This window comes from Ziziphus jujuba, chromosome 5, assembly GCF_031755915.1.
Source record: "Ziziphus jujuba cultivar Dongzao chromosome 5, ASM3175591v1".
NCBI lineage: Eukaryota > Viridiplantae > Streptophyta > Magnoliopsida > Rosales > Rhamnaceae > Ziziphus > Ziziphus jujuba.
In genome coordinates this window covers 13,657,746-13,676,509 of record NC_083383.1, presented here as the reverse complement: position 1 = coordinate 13,676,509, position 18,764 = coordinate 13,657,746, and the positions used below count along the sequence as shown (strand labels likewise).

The 18,764-nt window shown below is 30.4% G+C and overlaps 1 protein-coding gene and 1 pseudogene across 1 annotated transcript; both read right to left on the bottom strand.

Moving 5' to 3' along the window:
- Positions 1 to 402: 402 nt before the first annotated feature.
- On the bottom strand, positions 403 to 7,770 carry LOC132803759 (beta-galactosidase 16-like; annotated as a pseudogene).
- Positions 7,771 to 8,592: 822 nt separating this feature from the next.
- LOC132803910 (beta-galactosidase 16-like) lies at positions 8,593 to 17,022 on the bottom strand. Its single transcript, XM_060817731.1, is given in 20 exon segments — positions 8,593 to 9,013; positions 9,016 to 9,091; positions 9,398 to 9,740; positions 10,060 to 10,205; positions 10,622 to 10,729; positions 10,848 to 10,940; positions 11,407 to 11,516; positions 11,862 to 11,953; positions 12,070 to 12,251; positions 12,480 to 12,641; positions 12,799 to 12,917; positions 13,015 to 13,099; positions 13,264 to 13,369; positions 13,503 to 13,597; positions 14,185 to 14,328; positions 14,408 to 14,500; positions 14,746 to 14,812; positions 14,915 to 15,027; positions 15,133 to 15,228; positions 16,793 to 17,022. Coding segments are annotated over 20 exon segments (2,433 nt in total). The 5' UTR covers positions 16,967 to 17,022; the 3' UTR covers positions 8,593 to 8,984.
- Between the last annotated feature and the right edge of the window lie 1,742 nt (positions 17,023 to 18,764).

Sequence of the window (18,764 nt, the reverse complement as noted above, 5' to 3'; positions counted from 1 at the left end):
AAAATTATATAGTTTTTATATTTTTTTAATATATCCCTTAATTTTTAATATTTTTATAACATATCCTCAATTTTCAATTCCCAAATGAAAATATGAAACCCTAAACATGCTTGCTGCCGCCACCACCAAGTTCATTCTCTGCTCTTCAAGATTTGGCACCACCGCACAGTCTACACCAAATTTGTATTATCTATTAATATACTTATAAGTTTCAAACGATTAACCAATCCAAATCAAACCTATCATAAATGATTTGGTTTAGTTTGGATTTGAAATTTTCAATGATTTGGATTGTATTTTATATTACGTAAACCAAACAATATAGATTGGATTGTATTTTGATCCAAAATCGAACCAATCTAGTCCATGCCCACCCCTAGGTTTAATAATGAATGAGCTTTGAACATTGAAAAAATTGAATCCTCTAAAAAGTTGGAAGCGGATGTAGCTCTTCATTGGCATTGTGCATCAACAACCAGAGATTTTTGGGTATTCGGACAAGGATCACCAAATATTTGATTTGACGGAAGGATGGAACATCTATTCTTCCCTAGACAAACCTGACAAATTGTGATTACAATGAGATTAGCTAACTCATTACGGAATATTATATCAAATAACTTGGATAAAAATCAAATGTACTGAAAATGGATCACAATCACAGACTCTAGTTGATGAACATTATAATCTAGAGAGAGTTTAGATGTTAAAATGTGGTGTTTATAATCTAGAGAGAGAAAGAGAGAGAGGGAGAGGATTATGCTTACCCGCTCTGCAATTGCTCTGGAATAAACCAAGTGACATCTTCCATAGGCATAACGTTCACAATTACCAACAGGGGTTCCATAGCTTGCAAATAAGATGTTGGTAATGTTCCTTCCTGGTGGACAAGTTAGCTGAACACTTTGGGTTGTCTTTCTTCTATTACTTCTATGTTTCTTTCCTGCTTGGTTCTGTTCCACCCAAGAACTCACTCCGGCCAATTGTGATTCAAACACATGCCCACATACATTTGATATTGTAACACTGTCCAAGGAAATCCCAAGTGGGTTACCATCTTCTTCTTCTAGTAGAACTAATGAATTGCCACTAGGCTTGAGGAAGGATTGAGGCACATAGTACCTAATATTTAGAATACAGAATAATGTTATTGGACAGAAATTTCATTACAAATCAATTTTATTAATTCCCAGATGTCCCATAAAACAAACACATAAAAAATATAGATTGTATAAGATCATATACATACCATTGTTGGGAAGGTCTCCCTTGGGGTGTGACGAAAGAGACCCAGTATCAACCAATGCTTTCGCCATTGATCCATGCTTCACCCTTTCCCATGGAACCTAGGTTCAATGCAACAGGGTCGCTTCCTTTTGGTGCATCAAATTGAGTCTACAATCAGCAATGAAAATGGATTAGTAAGGAATGACTTAAAGTAACCATGATAACTACCTTAAAAGAAAACTTCAAGACCCATTTTACTTGTAGTTTTTGTGAAACAAGAATTTGGATAAATAAATGTTCATACCTTATACCATGTGAGTCGTTGGTTAGCTGAGTTTCTATGCTTTTTCCATTGAAATTTGCTCGATCTAACATCAGAATAGATTTGTGAACTATCACCTAGTAGCCCAACCTAAATTGAATTGTTTAATAATATCAGCATAAAATGTGGAAGAGTCAGAATAATACAACAATATAAGTGAAATTTTTTTAAAACTCCACATTTCTTGAACTTGTCTTCTGCTAGAGAGAAGACAAATTACCTTATAACCCCAGGTGTGTGTGGTGACATCTTCGTCCTGAATTTTTACTTTACGAAGTCTATAAAATCTACGCTCCATATGCGCTCCTCCAGCCTTCAATAAGAAATCAATATGTATAACTTAGTTTTATTTGAGGAATCAAATGGAGTACAAACTTCATACCAAATGTTAGTCTGTGGGGTGAAGGAAAAAGAAAATGATAAATGCATGCTTGGTTTCAATGTCAGTGGATTGAAAGAGGGTGTTTAAGCAATATCTGTTCTGGTTTGTAATTTATTACAGAACCAATAGCTACATGTTTCCAGCCATCATCTTCTGATTTGTAAGCTTCATGAGATTGAAAATGGATAATTTTATTCAGATATTGGTATATATAAACCATTGTGAAAAGTCTGTAGAGAGTTTTTACTTAAACAAAACATAACTCTGTCCAAGTTCTAGATTGATCCTTGTGTGATTAATGTTTATTTCCTTGTTATCAATGCAAAGAAAACATGGAGCAAAAGAAGACAACTGGGAATGAGAATTACTGATAAGCCAACAATTCCATTGAGTAACGGGATGTTGTTTAACCCTTTCGTTAAATTAACAGTAATGTCCAGTGAGATACTCGGACTGTCATGATTACCATGTGCAGACCTTGATTAAATAACAAAATTCAAGTAAAATGTAATTGTAAAGAGCATAAGGATTTGGCAATATATACTTGGGGAAAATTCTTTGTGAATTCTTTTCTCTAAGAAACTCTAGCATGCATACATAAAATGGAATGAAAAAGAAGTCATAAGCACTAAGAAGATCATCAAAGACGACATGAAATACAAAACATACCTACAAAAATTCCATTTACGAATGCTTGCAAAACGTGTCCATAGGAGTACACATTGAGTGTAGCTCGAGAGTCTGAGGAATCATGCTGAAACCTGTAAAATTTTTACAAAGAATGAAAATTGCAGACAACATTACCTTGGAGATGGCCATAGTGAGTGTGATGTAGTTAACATCTGAAATTATCTACTTCAGTTGTGGATTACCTTAGAGTATACCAAAGATAATCAGATATGTCCTCTGTTGTACCAGTTTGCTCTAACAATTGTTTTGCTCTTACTTTAGTATCCTCATAGCCAGGAATAACTTCTTTGTACTCTTCCTAGTTTTCCGTAGAATTAAACACTTCGATTGGTACCATCAATCTTGTATTATATTGTTCACTCACCTGTGAAGCAGCAATATAAAAGATACAGAAGTATGATAATTAATAATCTCTACTTAATTATATTGCATGTGGAACTCAAATGTCTATATTTCAAGGAGCAAAAGGTATTACTGTTGCAGTGTTGAAGGCAACATTTTTGCAATCCGGTAGAATACTAATTGATTGTCCAGGTAACATATATGGGTGATCTTGAAAGAGGACTCTGGCATATCTGCTGCCATTGTTCATCAAGAAAGCTGCACATTATCCTAAGTTTGTATGGTAGACAAAGGCCTGCAAAACAAGGGGATATGTTTGGATCAATTTATTTAGCCGAACTTTTCCTGCTTAATGTACTTAGCTATTCTGTCTTTGACAGAACACCAAATGCCCTTACTTCCTGTTGTTCACCCAAAGAGTGAGTAGTTTGTTCTCGGGACAACAAAGGCTTCGAGCATAACTTAACTGCAGCATGTAATTCTTTTAGATGACCATACTTTGGTTGCCTAGGTGGACCTGATTGATCCATTAACTGGTCAGTACTCAATGAACTATTTAAGTGAGAAGGACAAATATAAATGACAGGGAAAAAAAAAAAAAAAAAACTACCATACTCATCAAGAGGAGCCTGATCATAATAGCCTGTTGTTATATAACCAGAAGCTGATCTTCCAAAATTGGTTCCTCCATGATACTGTGCATCAAAACAATCATTTTGTCAGCAAAACAAAATTTGAGCTTTTGGATACTTGAGAAAGCTCATCAAAACAGACACTAATTGTGGCGAAATATTAGAGATGTTACAGAATTAACAAGCATTATCAGATAACAAGTTTGTTATATAGAAAGCATACCATGTAGTAATTTACATAGCTTCCCTTTTTCCTAGCAATGAATACTGCGGCATGAAATGCTATATCTTCAGCTGACCTAATTTAGAGTACAAGATCTGGACATTCAGACAATAAAAAAATTACTATATATATAATTATACAACTAGAGGCTTGCACTCTCTTACTATCGTGGACACGAGCCCTCAATTAGATATAATTTATGTGATATATATTCTGAAATACAAGTAATAAAGACATCCACCTTATAATAGGCGTGCAAAACCACTATAGCAAAATTATATATGTAATCTTGTTATTATAGATGACACCCTCATTTTTTATAAAGAATCTAATGCTCAATTACATATAACTTGTCAAGTATATTATCTAAATTACATTGCCTAATATAAGTTAGGCACAATACCTATCATATGGCATGCAAAATTATATGAATATATATACATATATATGGTACTTTAGGTTTTATCAAAAAAAGCAACAAAAAGGAAAAAAAAAAAAACTTTATATTAAAAACCTATTGATCCTACAAGTGCTAAGGGTTGCAACTATTTTCTCAAACTAAGGTTTTAGATTTAAACCGTTAATTAAAATGACACTCATATCTTTGGACCTGTTAACCCATCCACATCATGTTATAGGAGCATATTTCTTGGATATGGAAATCACCTTTCCTTTTTGGGGTTCAGGGAGGTCCCAGGAGATATATGTTTGTACAAATCCAAGCCTCCTTTGGCTTTGGCTATCAAGAATGGCCACACCTGAAATTATATAAATTGAAGAATCATTTAGTGTCACATTATTATTCTTTGCATCGTAACAAACTATTGTTCTGTAGAATATGATCAGAAATATATGCAATTGCAGACCTAGAATTTTTTTTCAGAGTGGGCACTTCTATATCATAAAACTTAATTGTTTTTAGTTTATGGTCGAAAGAAAAACAAACATATAGAAATATACACTTTTCTTTTTCTTTCTTTTTATGATTATATTGCAAGTCAAACTAACTAGAATACTATCGCCAAAAAAAAAAAAAAAAAAAAAAAAAAAAAAACCTAAGTAGAATAGTTACTAATTAACTTGTTTTCTCTAATTTTTTCATAAAATAATGTTTACTAAAAAAAATATAATCCTTGAGGCAAAGGGAAAGGAATAAAATTTTGCTTTTGTAATTTTTATTAAAAAAAATCATATAAATAAGTGCAATTATAATTAGGAAAAATAATTACAGCTTAACTTCTCTCTCATTAAAACAAAAATTGCTAAAATCATTATAAATAAGCAATTTTTGTTTTAATTATATTTAATTTTATTATTGACTAATTGTATTAAATAACTATAGTTTGCAGACCACAAATGTTATATTAAAGAAATTAATTAAACAAATATTGTATTGCTAAAATATTGTGGATAAATATTAATAATTATAATAAATTCGATTATAAATAAGTGATAAATAAACAAATAAAATATTTGGATAAATGGAAAATAAATTAAAACCAAAATAAATGTAAAACAAAAAGAAAAAAAAATGCAAAAAGACTAGTAAGGGTAGGCATGATGGGATAAACTTGTAAATAGAAAAAAAAATACTAAAAATATAAAAATAAAAATAAAAAATTAGGAGGGCACGTGCCGCCGCTGGGCCCCATGTGGGTTCGCCCATGCGTATATGGACAATTTGTATATACAGTAATATATACTTCTCAATTTTGACCTGTAAATTAAATTGTAAAAAGAAACCAGCAAATTATTAAAAAAAAAAAAAAAAAAAAACTCTAATGTAATTGATGATGGAATAATCATAGAGAAATTTTGATTACTCGTCATAATTTCTAAATACACCAACAAAGTAACAATGTACAATGTACACCCACTTTTCTTCATCCTCATCCCATTTCCTTCGTGGGATGTATAATAGTTGAGAGCAAATAGCAAAGCCGTACTACACAAATTTTTATCAATGTTTATCAAATGATATCGTATTAGTATTAATATATATATTATTGATTGTCAAATTATAAAATAAAATTTTTTTTTATTAATTACGGTCAAAATCACAGTTGAATTGGTAAATATCATATTTTCTTCTTTATTTTTTTCTATTCGGATTCGATCTTGTAACAAAATAGTAATTCTCATAAATAAAAATATAAATCATATAACGTTCACTTTATAAATCAAAATATATATAGGAAGAAGAGGTTTCTAGACGAGTCTATTTAGATCCCATGAATAGAAAATAAAAACCTTTTGCTGGCTTTGTTAAGTAGGTGGTTTTCATATAGCTAGTAGTAAAGTGAATGTCACAGTTGCCATAAAAACAAAGCCAAAACAAGGTAAAAATAAAATAAAATACTAGAAATATTGACTTTGAATCACTTTCATGTTTATGCTTTTTTTTTTTTTTTTTTTTTCCCCCTGAAAGATCAAACATACATAAATTATACAATTTGGTGTTTTATAAAATGGGATTTATTTTATGAACAGTGTGAAATGTTTTCAGTTTTATGTTTTTTATTTTTTATTTTTTTCCTTTAATCTTATAGGTAATTTTTTACTTAACTGAGAAGCACTATCATTTAAAGCACAAAGCAATTCTATATAACTAAAACCTTTAAGAAAAAAATTGAAAATAAAAGCCATAAACATTAATACCATATGAGCACTTCAGTAACGGATTTTATAAAACTGGGACTTGAAAATTGAAAATGCATGGTGGTCTGTTTCTCTTTCACTTCCCAGACTCCCCATGTATCAATTACAAATAGATTTTATTTTTATTTTTGTTAAGTTTTTACCAAGAGATCTTAAATGCTAATATACAATTTAATTTGATGAGTATGTATATATATATATATATATATAACCCAAATAAGATTCTTAATAGGATGTTTAATATGAGATCCTTCTTTTTAACCGTAAATAATATTAAAGATTGAAATTTAAAATTATGTTTATCAATTATTACAAATTTATTTTTTTTAATAAAATTTTAGTATTCATTTTTTCTAGATAGAAATTTAATATATTACTTAACATATATTTGATTATTCTTTAAATTTTAAATTTTAATTTTTTATGTGAACCAATAGTTATAAATAATAAATGTTATTTTATTAATATATATATATATATATATATATTTCATTTTATATTTATATCTTTTTTTTTACTTTATATCTACTGCAGATCTCAAACTCACCAATAATGAAGGCTATTGTATTGGTAACAAATAGCAATATGAATAATAGATTAACTCAGTTAATATATTATTTATATTTATATTTGAAAAATTATGGATTCAAAATAATGAAGAAAAGTTATTGTAAATATAAAGGTATTAGTGTAAATTACAGAAAAAAAAAATAGCAACGTTCAGGATTTTTTTATTATTTCTCCATTCTTTTTATTTTATTTATTTCACTTTATTTATCTCCGAAATGAGAATTCCAAAGCAGAATAAAACAGGAGCTTTCCACTCAGTTATTTGTTAATTAATCATAATTAGAAACATGGAAAAGAATTAATTACCAAAGTAATAATAATAAAAAATAAAAATAAAAAAACCAAACAAACAGATTTTTCAACAACATAATACGAACAAGATTGAAGATATTATATACACTAGCTAGACTAGGAAATAATGTCCGAAAATATTCTTTTGTGTTTAGATTTTTTTTACTTTATATAGAAATTTAAAGAAAAAGTCCACCAGACCCTCTAAATAAAATAAATAAATAAACTAGCTAGGCATTAGATTGTTTTCAGACAAACTGAAAACGAAATACGTGTATATAAAAACATATGGAGCTCCAAATGCCTCAGGAGTGCTTCGAGGATAGTGGATGGAACCAGAAAACAGAAGTCGATGTTTGCTGTCGATGATCAACGATCTTCCAACGTAGATGACGTTGCCGCCGGCACGAGCAGTTTTGGTGCTGAAAGCCATTAACAACAACAATACCAGTAGTAGTATTCCAAAGCTAAATTTGAAAAACCAATCCATGGCATGAAATTGAAAATTACTAATCCAATATGGAATGCAAACAATATTTGCAAACATTAAAATAGTATATATATATATATATATATATATATATGTTGACAAATTACTTGTCAAAAAATTAAGTGTTGTACAAATTTTTTTAAAATATTTATTAATATATAATTTAATTTTGAAAGAAGTTAATTACGTGCCTACATTTTCTTTTCTTAATTGCATAAGCATCTTCAAAATACTTCACACAAGAAGCCGTTAATGAGTTTAGTACGAAATACTAAATTTTTGGATATGGATCTATTTCGAATTTGGGTAAGGTTAAGAACAAATAATATTAAGAATTGACGTTTGTGTTTTATATAATAAATACAAATCATTTTTTGAATGAATTGGAAATTTAATAATAAATATAATTAATTCCTTTTCTTTTCATGTCGTTATTTGTGTTTTCCCTTTTATAGATATGAATTTCATGTCCTCGAAAATATAATATTTATGACCAGAAAGAAAATTTTATTCTAAAATAACATTAATATGTTATCTATATTTATGAGACTGCCAAATTCCAATTGTGATATCAACAAGTTAGAAAAGGTCCTGTTAATAAAAAAACCAAAAAAAAAAAAAAAGAAAAAAGAAAAAATCAAAACCTTTATTTTTAATCCGAAACATTCCATATAATAAGTCTGTGTTTGAATCTTCATCTCACATATTCAGATTAAAAAAAAATAATAATAATAATATTATATATGTACATATATTTACATTTTAAAACAAGAAAAAAAAAAATGCTGCATCTTGAGAACTAAAATACTCTCTGTTTTCAAATTTTGATTCAACAAAGTTTTGGGCCTCCTTCCACCACATTTTGTGGAATGTGAAAGACACTACAAACTGAAGCATATATTATCAATTCACTGTATAATATTTTGTTTTAGGAGCTCTAATTTTGCTTTTCTAGCTTCTGTAACAATAGTTCTGTAGATGCTGCTTCAATTTTTTTTATTTTTTTTTTTGGTCAACCCCTCTAGAGCTAGATTTATAATTCTCAGTATGAAATTAAAAGAGGTGTTTCCAAAACATACAAAGATGTGTGAGTATAATAGTGGTAAATGGGGTTGGCCATCGCCATCGAGTCCTTTATGCAAATTGCACTAGTAGTATCATGTACACTCTGCATCGACCACAAGAGTTTGTGGATACTTGGACATGGATCACCAAATATTTGGTTTGATGGAGATACGGTACATCCATTTTTCCCTAGACATGCCTGCCAAATTGAAATTACACTAAGCTTAGACAATATTCATATTATGTCAATACACAGCAAAACATAAGCAAATATAGAATGACTGGAATATCAAAGATATGATATCAAACTTTGAACATAGGCTATAGGTTATATAGAGTCTAGGAACATGTGTATGTCGATTTAATGTTGGGAGTAGTTTTGTGGCCACAGATTACCTACAACCGCTTTTAGGTTGCAACTTACCCTGTTTGTTTTGCACCAAATGGAGCTTATTATCTATTAATGTTGGTTGCTAAATTTATGCACAAAGAGTGTTATGCTTACCTGCTCTATAATAGTTCTGGAATTAGATGAATGGCATCTCCCATGGGCATAACTTTCACAATTACCAGAAGGAGTTCCATAGGTTGCAAATAAGATTTTGGAAATGTTCCTTCCCCGAGGACAACTGAGTTGAACATTTGGTGTTCTTCTTACAAGGTTTTCTGCTCTTTGGTTTTTTGGCACCCAAGAACCGACTGGAGGTAAATCTGATTCGGATACATGACCGCATACTTTAGATATTGAAAGTGTGTCCAGGGAAATCCCAAGGGGTTTCCCTTGTTCTTCCTCTAGGAGAACTAGTGAGTTGCTAGTAGGCTTGAGGAAGGATCGAGGTACATGGTACCTAGGAAAATTAAAAGTACACTGAAATTGTAAAAATATTATCAATATTCATGTAACAAGGGAAGAAAGGAAATGAGTAGAAATAAGATCATATTACAAAACTGTAACTGCGAGGATACCATGGTGCTTAGTTATTTTATAACACAAATCATATTTTTCTTGATGAACTTCTTTGAAGTAAAATAATAAGAAGAAGAAATGCATTAATTTTCAGTTATTCATATTAGAATATCAAATTGTTAATCACCAACTAAAATATTGTGCTCATAAAGTATTCCCAAAATAATACCAGATATGCAGATATTGTACAATGTTCATACCATGTCTGTGAAGGGTATCCTTCTGCTGTGTGGAAAGAGACCCAATAACGACCAATACTTTGGCCATTGATCCAAGCTTCACCCTTACCCATTGAACCGAGGTTCAATGCAACAGGGTTACTTCCTTTTGGTGCATCAAATTGAGTCTGCCAATTAACATTAAAATGGGTCATTTTTGGAGTTAAACATAATGTGGAGTTAAACATAATGTGACATAACCGACTTGGAAGCAACTAAGCTAACAAAGTTATTTTGGGGAGCTAGGTTTCAGACTATGTATGTAATCGTCATGAACGAACATTTGCAGAACCTATTCTGCTTGATCCTACATGAGCAGAATGTTATAAGCTTATCTAAACCCTCCAACTATAGGATACCTAAGGAACTAGTAGCATATCAGTATTAGCTACAACTGGTTATCCCTTCTATTTTCATTCTCAAGCAAAATTAATTATGATATCTAGGTTTGAATAAAAGCTTTAAGACATATTTGATTGTTTTCCAAATTATAGAACATGCAATTTTCTGGGAAAAATTTTTTTGGATGAACTATTTTTTGTACCTTATACCATATGAGTCGTTGATCAGCTGAACTTCCCAACCTTTTCCATTGAACTTTGTTTGATCCAATATCTGAATAGATCTGTAATCTCTCACCTTGTAACCCAACCTGCAAAAGTGTTCAATGATAAAGAGTAAGATATAGAGTATGGATACATACCGTAATGCCTAAATATTTCATGTGTTTCTTAATTGAACTTGACGTCTTCATGAGAGAAAGTAATTACTTTATAACCCCACGGGTATTTGGTAAAATCTTTGTCTTGAATATTAACTCTACGTAGTCCAGCAAATCTGCGCTCCATATATGCTCCTCCATCCTTCATATTGAAATTAATCATTATGATTTGGTACTATATCTATATGAGAACATTAGCATATAAATTTTGTATAGGAAAATGTAATGTTAGTTTATTGTGGGGGGTGGGGGAGAATAATATATACTTGTACAAGATGAAATAATCAAAAAAGATATTGGATAATAAAGGAAAGTCTGGGATTCAATTTCATGAAACTGAAGCAGTGTATTTGAGCACCATATATATTTATATACACACATATACACACATACAAATACAAGCCATATGTATATGTATGCATATATTTTATATACACAAACATATGATTGCTGCATCTTTTACAGTTTAGTCTCCAGAGTTTTTTAACTAGATACAAATTTAATGAATTAATGTATTTCATCATTGTCTTGTGTGCCTCTTTCTTTCCTCAGTATTATAGTAAAAATTGATAGAACAAATTAAGGAGAATTCAGGTCAAAAAGTATACCGGCAATCCAACCATTACGCTGAGTAAGGAGATATTGTTCACCCCATTCCTCAAAGTAACACTACTCTCCAGAAAGAAGCTTTTGTTGTTGTGATCACCACGTGCAGATCCTAAGAATAACAAAGTGTAATCATTTTCTTAAGTATAAGATTTTCTGATGACATATAGTTATAAAAAAGAGCACTATAAAGAAGTTAATTTATGTAAAACCACCTTAGAAATGATACTAAAAGAGCAAAACCTATAATTTCTTACTGACATTCTCCACTTTTTCTTTTCTTATTTTTCTTTAAAAGAAAATATTTTTCGATGAGCATGGAGGTGAATTATTCTTCTTCCAAGTCTTCAAGAGTTTGACAGATATAAAATGGGAGATTTTGATTCAGATAGAGGGAAAGGGGGCGCTAACCATTTTGAGCATTAAGAAAACAAAAATAAAGAGATATAAAGCTTACCTATAATAATGCCATTTATGAATGCGTGCAAAACATGAGCACGAGACTCCACCCTCAGTGTAGCTTGAGCAGTAGGTAAATCGTGCTGATAACTGCATTTAGAAAGAAAGTTTTGCAAGCATATTAGCATGATATGGTATAGTTAAATTCAATTCACCCAGCTGATTTCAAACTCTAGCTGAAATGTGTTACTTCAGTTATGGATTACCTTAGAGTGTACCAAAGATAATCAGATTTATCTTTCGTCGTACTCATTTGCTCTAGCAATATACCTGCTCTTAATGAGGTCATGTCATATTTAGGTATAGCTTCTCTGTACTCTACCCATTTTGAAGTGGAATCAAACTTTTGACTTGGTACCATTGATCTTGTACCATATTGTGCAGTCACCTGCCAAGCACCAATTTAGTAAACATAAAACATGATTATCGATAATGTATATGTAGTACCTTTGATGTATAAATGTGGAACAAAACAAATTCAATGAGTCAAGCATATAATAATCAACAGCCTATATGGGGAGTCTTTATAATAATGATAAAGAAAAAGTTGTTGATGAAAAGAACTTATGTCTGATCAGTTAAGAAAAATCAAGCAGCTTCTGAGCAAAAGTATTACCTTTGCAGTGTTGAAGACTTGGACCTTGCAATTTGGTAAAATACTAATTGACTCTGGAGGTAATCTATGAGACAAATTCTGAAAGAAGACAACTGCATCTTTGTTGTCATTGTTCACCAAGAATGCAGCACATTCTCCTGAATTGTCTTTGTATACATATGCCTGCAAAATAAGGATGTTAAAAGTAGATTTTACCTGACTGAATATGTTACTCCAGGCAGTTACAAGTTGGTAAACAAATTGCAGGACATCAATTATTCTGATCGATGCTCCCTTATTTTGTGTTATTTTCTTGTAGATGTATACTTAAGGCTCTTACTTCTTGATGTTCACCCAAAGGGAACGTAGCTTGTTCTCCAGACAATAGAGGCTTTGAACATAGTTTTATCGCTGCATGCAATTCCTTAAGATGACCCCACTTTGGTTGCCTGATTAGTCCTAAATCCATCAACTAATCAGAATAAATCTGAATGCACATTTATGCAATTAAGTATTTAAGTTATAATGGTCAAACAGAAAGAGTTAAAGAACTAACCATACTCATCAAGAGGAGCCTGATCGTAATAACTTGTAGTTACATAAGCAGAGGCTGATCTTCCAAAATTGGTTCCTCCGTGATACTATATTTCAATACCATTTTGTCAGTAAGAAGAATATTATTCTAGAATCAATCAAAATATAGGAATTTGATAATAATGTCGCTTTAATGAGACAACACTAATTTCATAAATGACTAAAATTAGCAGATGTGGCTTTTTTGTTACATAGAATTTACACATCATACCATATAGTAATTCACGTAGCTTCCATTTTTTGCAATAAACAGTGCAACATGGAATGCAATTTCTTGAGGTGACCTCATGTATGTTTCTTCACCGTATACTTGATAGCTTCAACAGGAAAATTATACAAATTAGTTGTTTTTAAGATATAGCCACAAAATTAACCATCAAAACATCTTATTCGTAGCGAGTATTGATTTGGCAACATTCTGTGGTAAAAGTACATTTGAGAAACACATACAAACTTGTCCAGTTCTCTGTCCACAGAGATGGCTTATTAGGTTTATTGGGTCCTTTAAATGTTTCTCCACATCGCATTCCATTACATGTATTTATCTGCAACACATGAAGAAAGAAGACAAGTTTGACTTTGGTATAAAGTAAAAGTTTTAGCTCATTTTGTTAGTCAACTTCTGTCGAAGTTTCAATGATTGAAACCAAACAAGGAAGTTTTTATATTAATATTTTTCCGAGTTTGGAAGAAAAAAGAGGAACATACTGTTTTTTCTAGGAAATGAAGAGGGGTGAACGACTAATGAGATGACTATGTAGGATTAATACAGGATATTTAAGGTAAACCCAGTAATAGGATTGATATTTTCACCAAACCCATGAAAGTTGTAAACCAAACTCCTAAAAATGTTATGATAAATAAAAAGGGTTAATAACATTTTACCCCAAACTATGACACGCTTTTCGCTTTTCCCCTACAAACTATAAATATCAAATTGCCCCCTAAACTAATGTTTTGTATCACTCAAGTCCAATCAAGCATTTTTGACAAATGAATTTGATAAATTAACCATACCCGTGAAAGTTATCAGCCAAACTCCTAAAATTTAGGATAAAAAGAAAACAAGTAGTCACATTTAAAGTGAGAAATCCTGACATAATAAAAACGATAAGCAAGGAACAGAACTAACCACAGGATCAGGAGCATCATCCTGCTTACACATCACCCAGGGCACACCAGTTTGCATCCCTACAGCCATTTCTGCAGCCCAACGAGCATAAGATGGTCCCTTGTCATGAAATGCTGCTTCTACCATCTTGTACTCGTTCTCAATCTAATACATGCATCCAACTTTTAATAAACTTGCAAGATTACAAATTGATTAAGCATGAGTTTCCTGCTAGGTGGTTTACCTGTGATAGTATAATTGGCCCACCTTGAGAAGCATATAGTCTTTCTGATTTCATCATCTCTACTATCTTCCTCGTCCACCTTTGCATTTCAAACTGTAATGTTACACAATGACAGTAGTTTCACTATCTTAGTATGCTCACAATCTGTATCAGATTTTTAATAAACATTTTAACCAAATTGGTCCAAATCATTGTCATTTAAACAAGCAGGTGAACTCCATACCTGTTGGTAACAGAAACCAGAACATTAAGAAAATGAGAAATATAATATATGTATATACATATATATATATATATATATATATACATATATACACACACACACACACAAAACACACCTTGAACGGTTCATTGTCAGATCGAAAAACAATGCCCGGAATATCGTGTAACCAGAATGGGAAACCCCTGAACCACCATAGAAAATAATTTTAGCATAAAAAATAATTTAGTGTATAGAAATTAATTATAATTCAAAGTAATTGAAGGGAATGGGTTTTTGGTTAATACCCATAAGACCATTCACTCTCAATGAATGGTCCAATTCTAAGACACACATAAAGGCCATGAGCTTGGACTTCCTTTATAAACCTTACTATGTCACTTCTTCCACTAAAATCATACTGCAAAATACACCATTATATTTGTGCATCATCAGCGCATATAATTTTTATTTATTTATTTATACAAAACTGGAGAGAAAAGAAAATGAGGGTGTTTTGAATGACCTGTCCCTTTTGAGGTTCATGGAGCTTCCAAAACACATATGTTTGTATAACATCTATACCTCCTTCTTTTGCTTTGGCTATCAGAGATGGCCACATCTGAAATCCATTGAAGGGCACTATTAATATTTTGTTTTGGCCTAATTAAATTTTTTATTCTAATTTTTTGGTGCCTAGATATAGAGTCTTTTATAGGTTTTTTTTTTTTTTTTTTTTTTTTTGGGTAATAGTTGATAACATGAAAGATGCATATGGAATCGGCTTTTTACACATGGTGCTCTTCAAAAAAAAAAAAAAAAAAAAAAACCTTATTTTTATATTTTTTCTGAAAAAAGAAATTCAAACTCTTTTTAATACTATAACTTGTTATATAAAAACTATGTTTTTAAAGGGAAAAAAAATTTGTCATATAAAAATTATTGGCGGTCAATGACGGAAAATAAGTACGAAGCTTTTGAGAACTGGACAAAATTTTGGGTGTATACAGTTCATATCATACAGACTTACACTACATGCTTTGAGCTGGACTATTCGGATCGACTCTGGACATGTATGGGCTTTTGGGCTGCTATGTTCATGTCCAAATCCATATCTTAACCCAATATCAAAACTAAGGATTAAAGGGAATCTTTTAGTTGGATTTGTTGGGAAATGATGTATTTTGGAAGATTACTAATAATAATAATAATTAAGGTGGAGTTAGTATTTTTAAAAATAAATAATAAGATGAAGAAGTTGGTCGGTAAACAAACAAAGATGAACTGAAAACAATAAGTTGAATATTTTGAGCGAGGCAATTGTTTTTTTTTTTTTTGGGGGTAATTGAGTTGGCAGACCAAAAAGTGGCTTTTTATGTTGTATCCGTTGGATAATTATGAAAAGGTTTTTGAACAATAATGACGAGATGAGTCAATGATAGTTCTGGTCAACCACAAGTTGTCAATGCCTTTTAAAATTTATATATATATAGGGGTAAAAAAAAAAAAAAATGCTTTTACAAAATGAAAGTTTACCCTGTGACCTGAGAAGTTTGAGAATTTAGCAACGTTATTAACAACATTATATCCTTCATATTTTACAGATTTACTGTAGTTACTAATATGACCTTGGCTCAAAAAGAAAAAGAAAATTAACACAATTAATTCAAACATAATTCTATAAATGTGTAACACTTAGCAAACTATAGCTGGAGCATATATACATGCACATCTTACAGTTTACATTTCAAAAAAAAAAAAAAAAAAAAAAAAAAAGCTTCTGAAGCTCCAAAAAATTCAGAACGAGGAAAAGATGACCCTGTAAAATGGTTTTCCAGGGTTTCTTTTGAAATATGAATTTAACACCCAAATTAACTCCAAGAAAATTATATATATATATATATATATATATATATTGTTGTCATTGTTGTTGTTTTTCCTTTTTTTGTTATGTTTTCCAAAATTCAGAAAGAATAATTCATAATGATCACAAGAAAAAAATCATGACATTGGCATTGATTACTTTCAGTAGTGCTCGATCGGTTTCATCCTAATAAATTAATCCTGCTTTTAATTTTTCTAATTCCTACACCATTATTTCCCTACCATATATACTGAAGCAAGAGAGAACCAAAAACAAAAAAGAAAAAAGAAAAACAAGAAAACAGAAAAAGAAAAGAAAGAACCTGAGGAGTGCTTCGAGGATAGTGAATGGAACCAGAGAAAAGAATCCTATGCTGGCCGTCGATCACCAATGATCTTCCGTCGTACGTGACGCTTCCGGCGCCGGCAGCACCGAAAGCCGTAAGCAACAATGCAAAGCCGCAAAGCAACCAATTAGCCGCCATGTAGTACTCCATATTTTGCCACGGTTGCTCTGCAAAATTGAACTACCTACTACTGGTACTACTTTTTTCTTCTCAGCCTCTCAAAACCTTGTTTTATATATAAAATAATAATAATAATAATAATAATTAAAAACAAAGAAATGGGTGTGTCTCGCCCGTCTGCACAGTCACCGAAGCATGATACAACTCATAACATTAAAATTTGTTTACTAGAAAAATAATAATAATACAAGGTCAAACCCAAAAGTGCAAATATTATAATTTTGGGAGGACAAATTGCATGGGCCAAAAATTATAAAAAATAAAAAATAAAAATTTGAGAAAGAGCAATACGTTACCCAAAATTTAGTTTTGCCGTTGCTTTAAATTTGGGTGTTGTGTTGGTGGTGGTAGAATTACTTGCTTTGGTCTGCTTCTAAAATGAATCAGTAAAATAGTTCACAAGGTGTGTGTTTGAGCAAATGTGTCACATTTCACGCCTCTCCTTTTATTAATATGCCGTTGCCATGCATTTATACCAAAATGTAATTAATGTATTTATATGTTACAGCCATTGTTAATTTATAAGCTAGATTCAAAATCACTTTTAATTAATGAAATTCTCCATTTTAAAGCAAAAATATATTATTAATAAATTGAGTAAAGTTCATATGTAAAATCTATATTAATTACAAAACAAGTTATGGTATAATTTTGTGAATTCTAGAATTAGATCTCAATTAAGAATTAGACCAGTCTTAAACGTTTAAAGATTGTTATCCATCTTAAGAAAAAATCAATAACATGATGAACATTTTCTTTAAATAATTTAAATTTACCTTCCCTCTTGTCATAATTTGATAAATATGACATAAGCCTTCCTTAATTAAGGAGTTTCAGTTAAAATCCCATAAATTGTCGAAGAACACAAAACTCACGTGCCAATAGACATTTTTATATATATATTTTTTATGTATAATAAATATTTTGAGGGATTTAAGGCAAAAAGAGCAATATTCATAATTATTTATTTGTTTCACAAAATCTCATAACACAGATTTCGAGTTTTCCCCCTTTTTTTTATCTCGCTATTTTGCGGCCTTCAATTATATTCAGATATGATGAAGTGTCATTTAAAAAAAGAAAAAAAAAACATTATATTTGGATTTGATAAGAAACTATATTTTATTATTATTATTATTTCGAATGTGAATATGTAAATACAAAAAATATATATACAGGAAAAAAATTAACATTATGGTCAAATGATGTTGGAAGATGTGTCTTTATTTAACAATTATATATGTATATATATATATATAAAATTTTGTTACAGCGTACGTACATATCGTGTTCGAATATATATAATTTTACATAATAAATTTCATGTACATATTAAATCTAAATACATGTAATTTTAAATAATAAATTTTATAAATTATATGTAATCAAAATATAAATTTAATGAATTACATATAATTGAATATTCATATTCACTATAGTATGGATGCCTATATGCATATTATAGTATAAATATATATATATATATAAAATATTATATTACATGTAAATGTCGGAAATTTGGAAAGAGTGAATACAAAGTCCAACCCACCCAGCTCATCTAAATCCACTTTGAATTAATTTATTCTATATATATATATATATATATATATATGTAAAATAAATTAATGTGTAGAATATTTTTTAATAATATAAAAATAGATAGGGTGCATACGATCTTGTAACACGGCATGCATAGCTGCTTGTTTGGAGGAATAAAACGTGAAGCATCCTCCATCCTTTACAATAATGACTTGACTTCTATGGATCT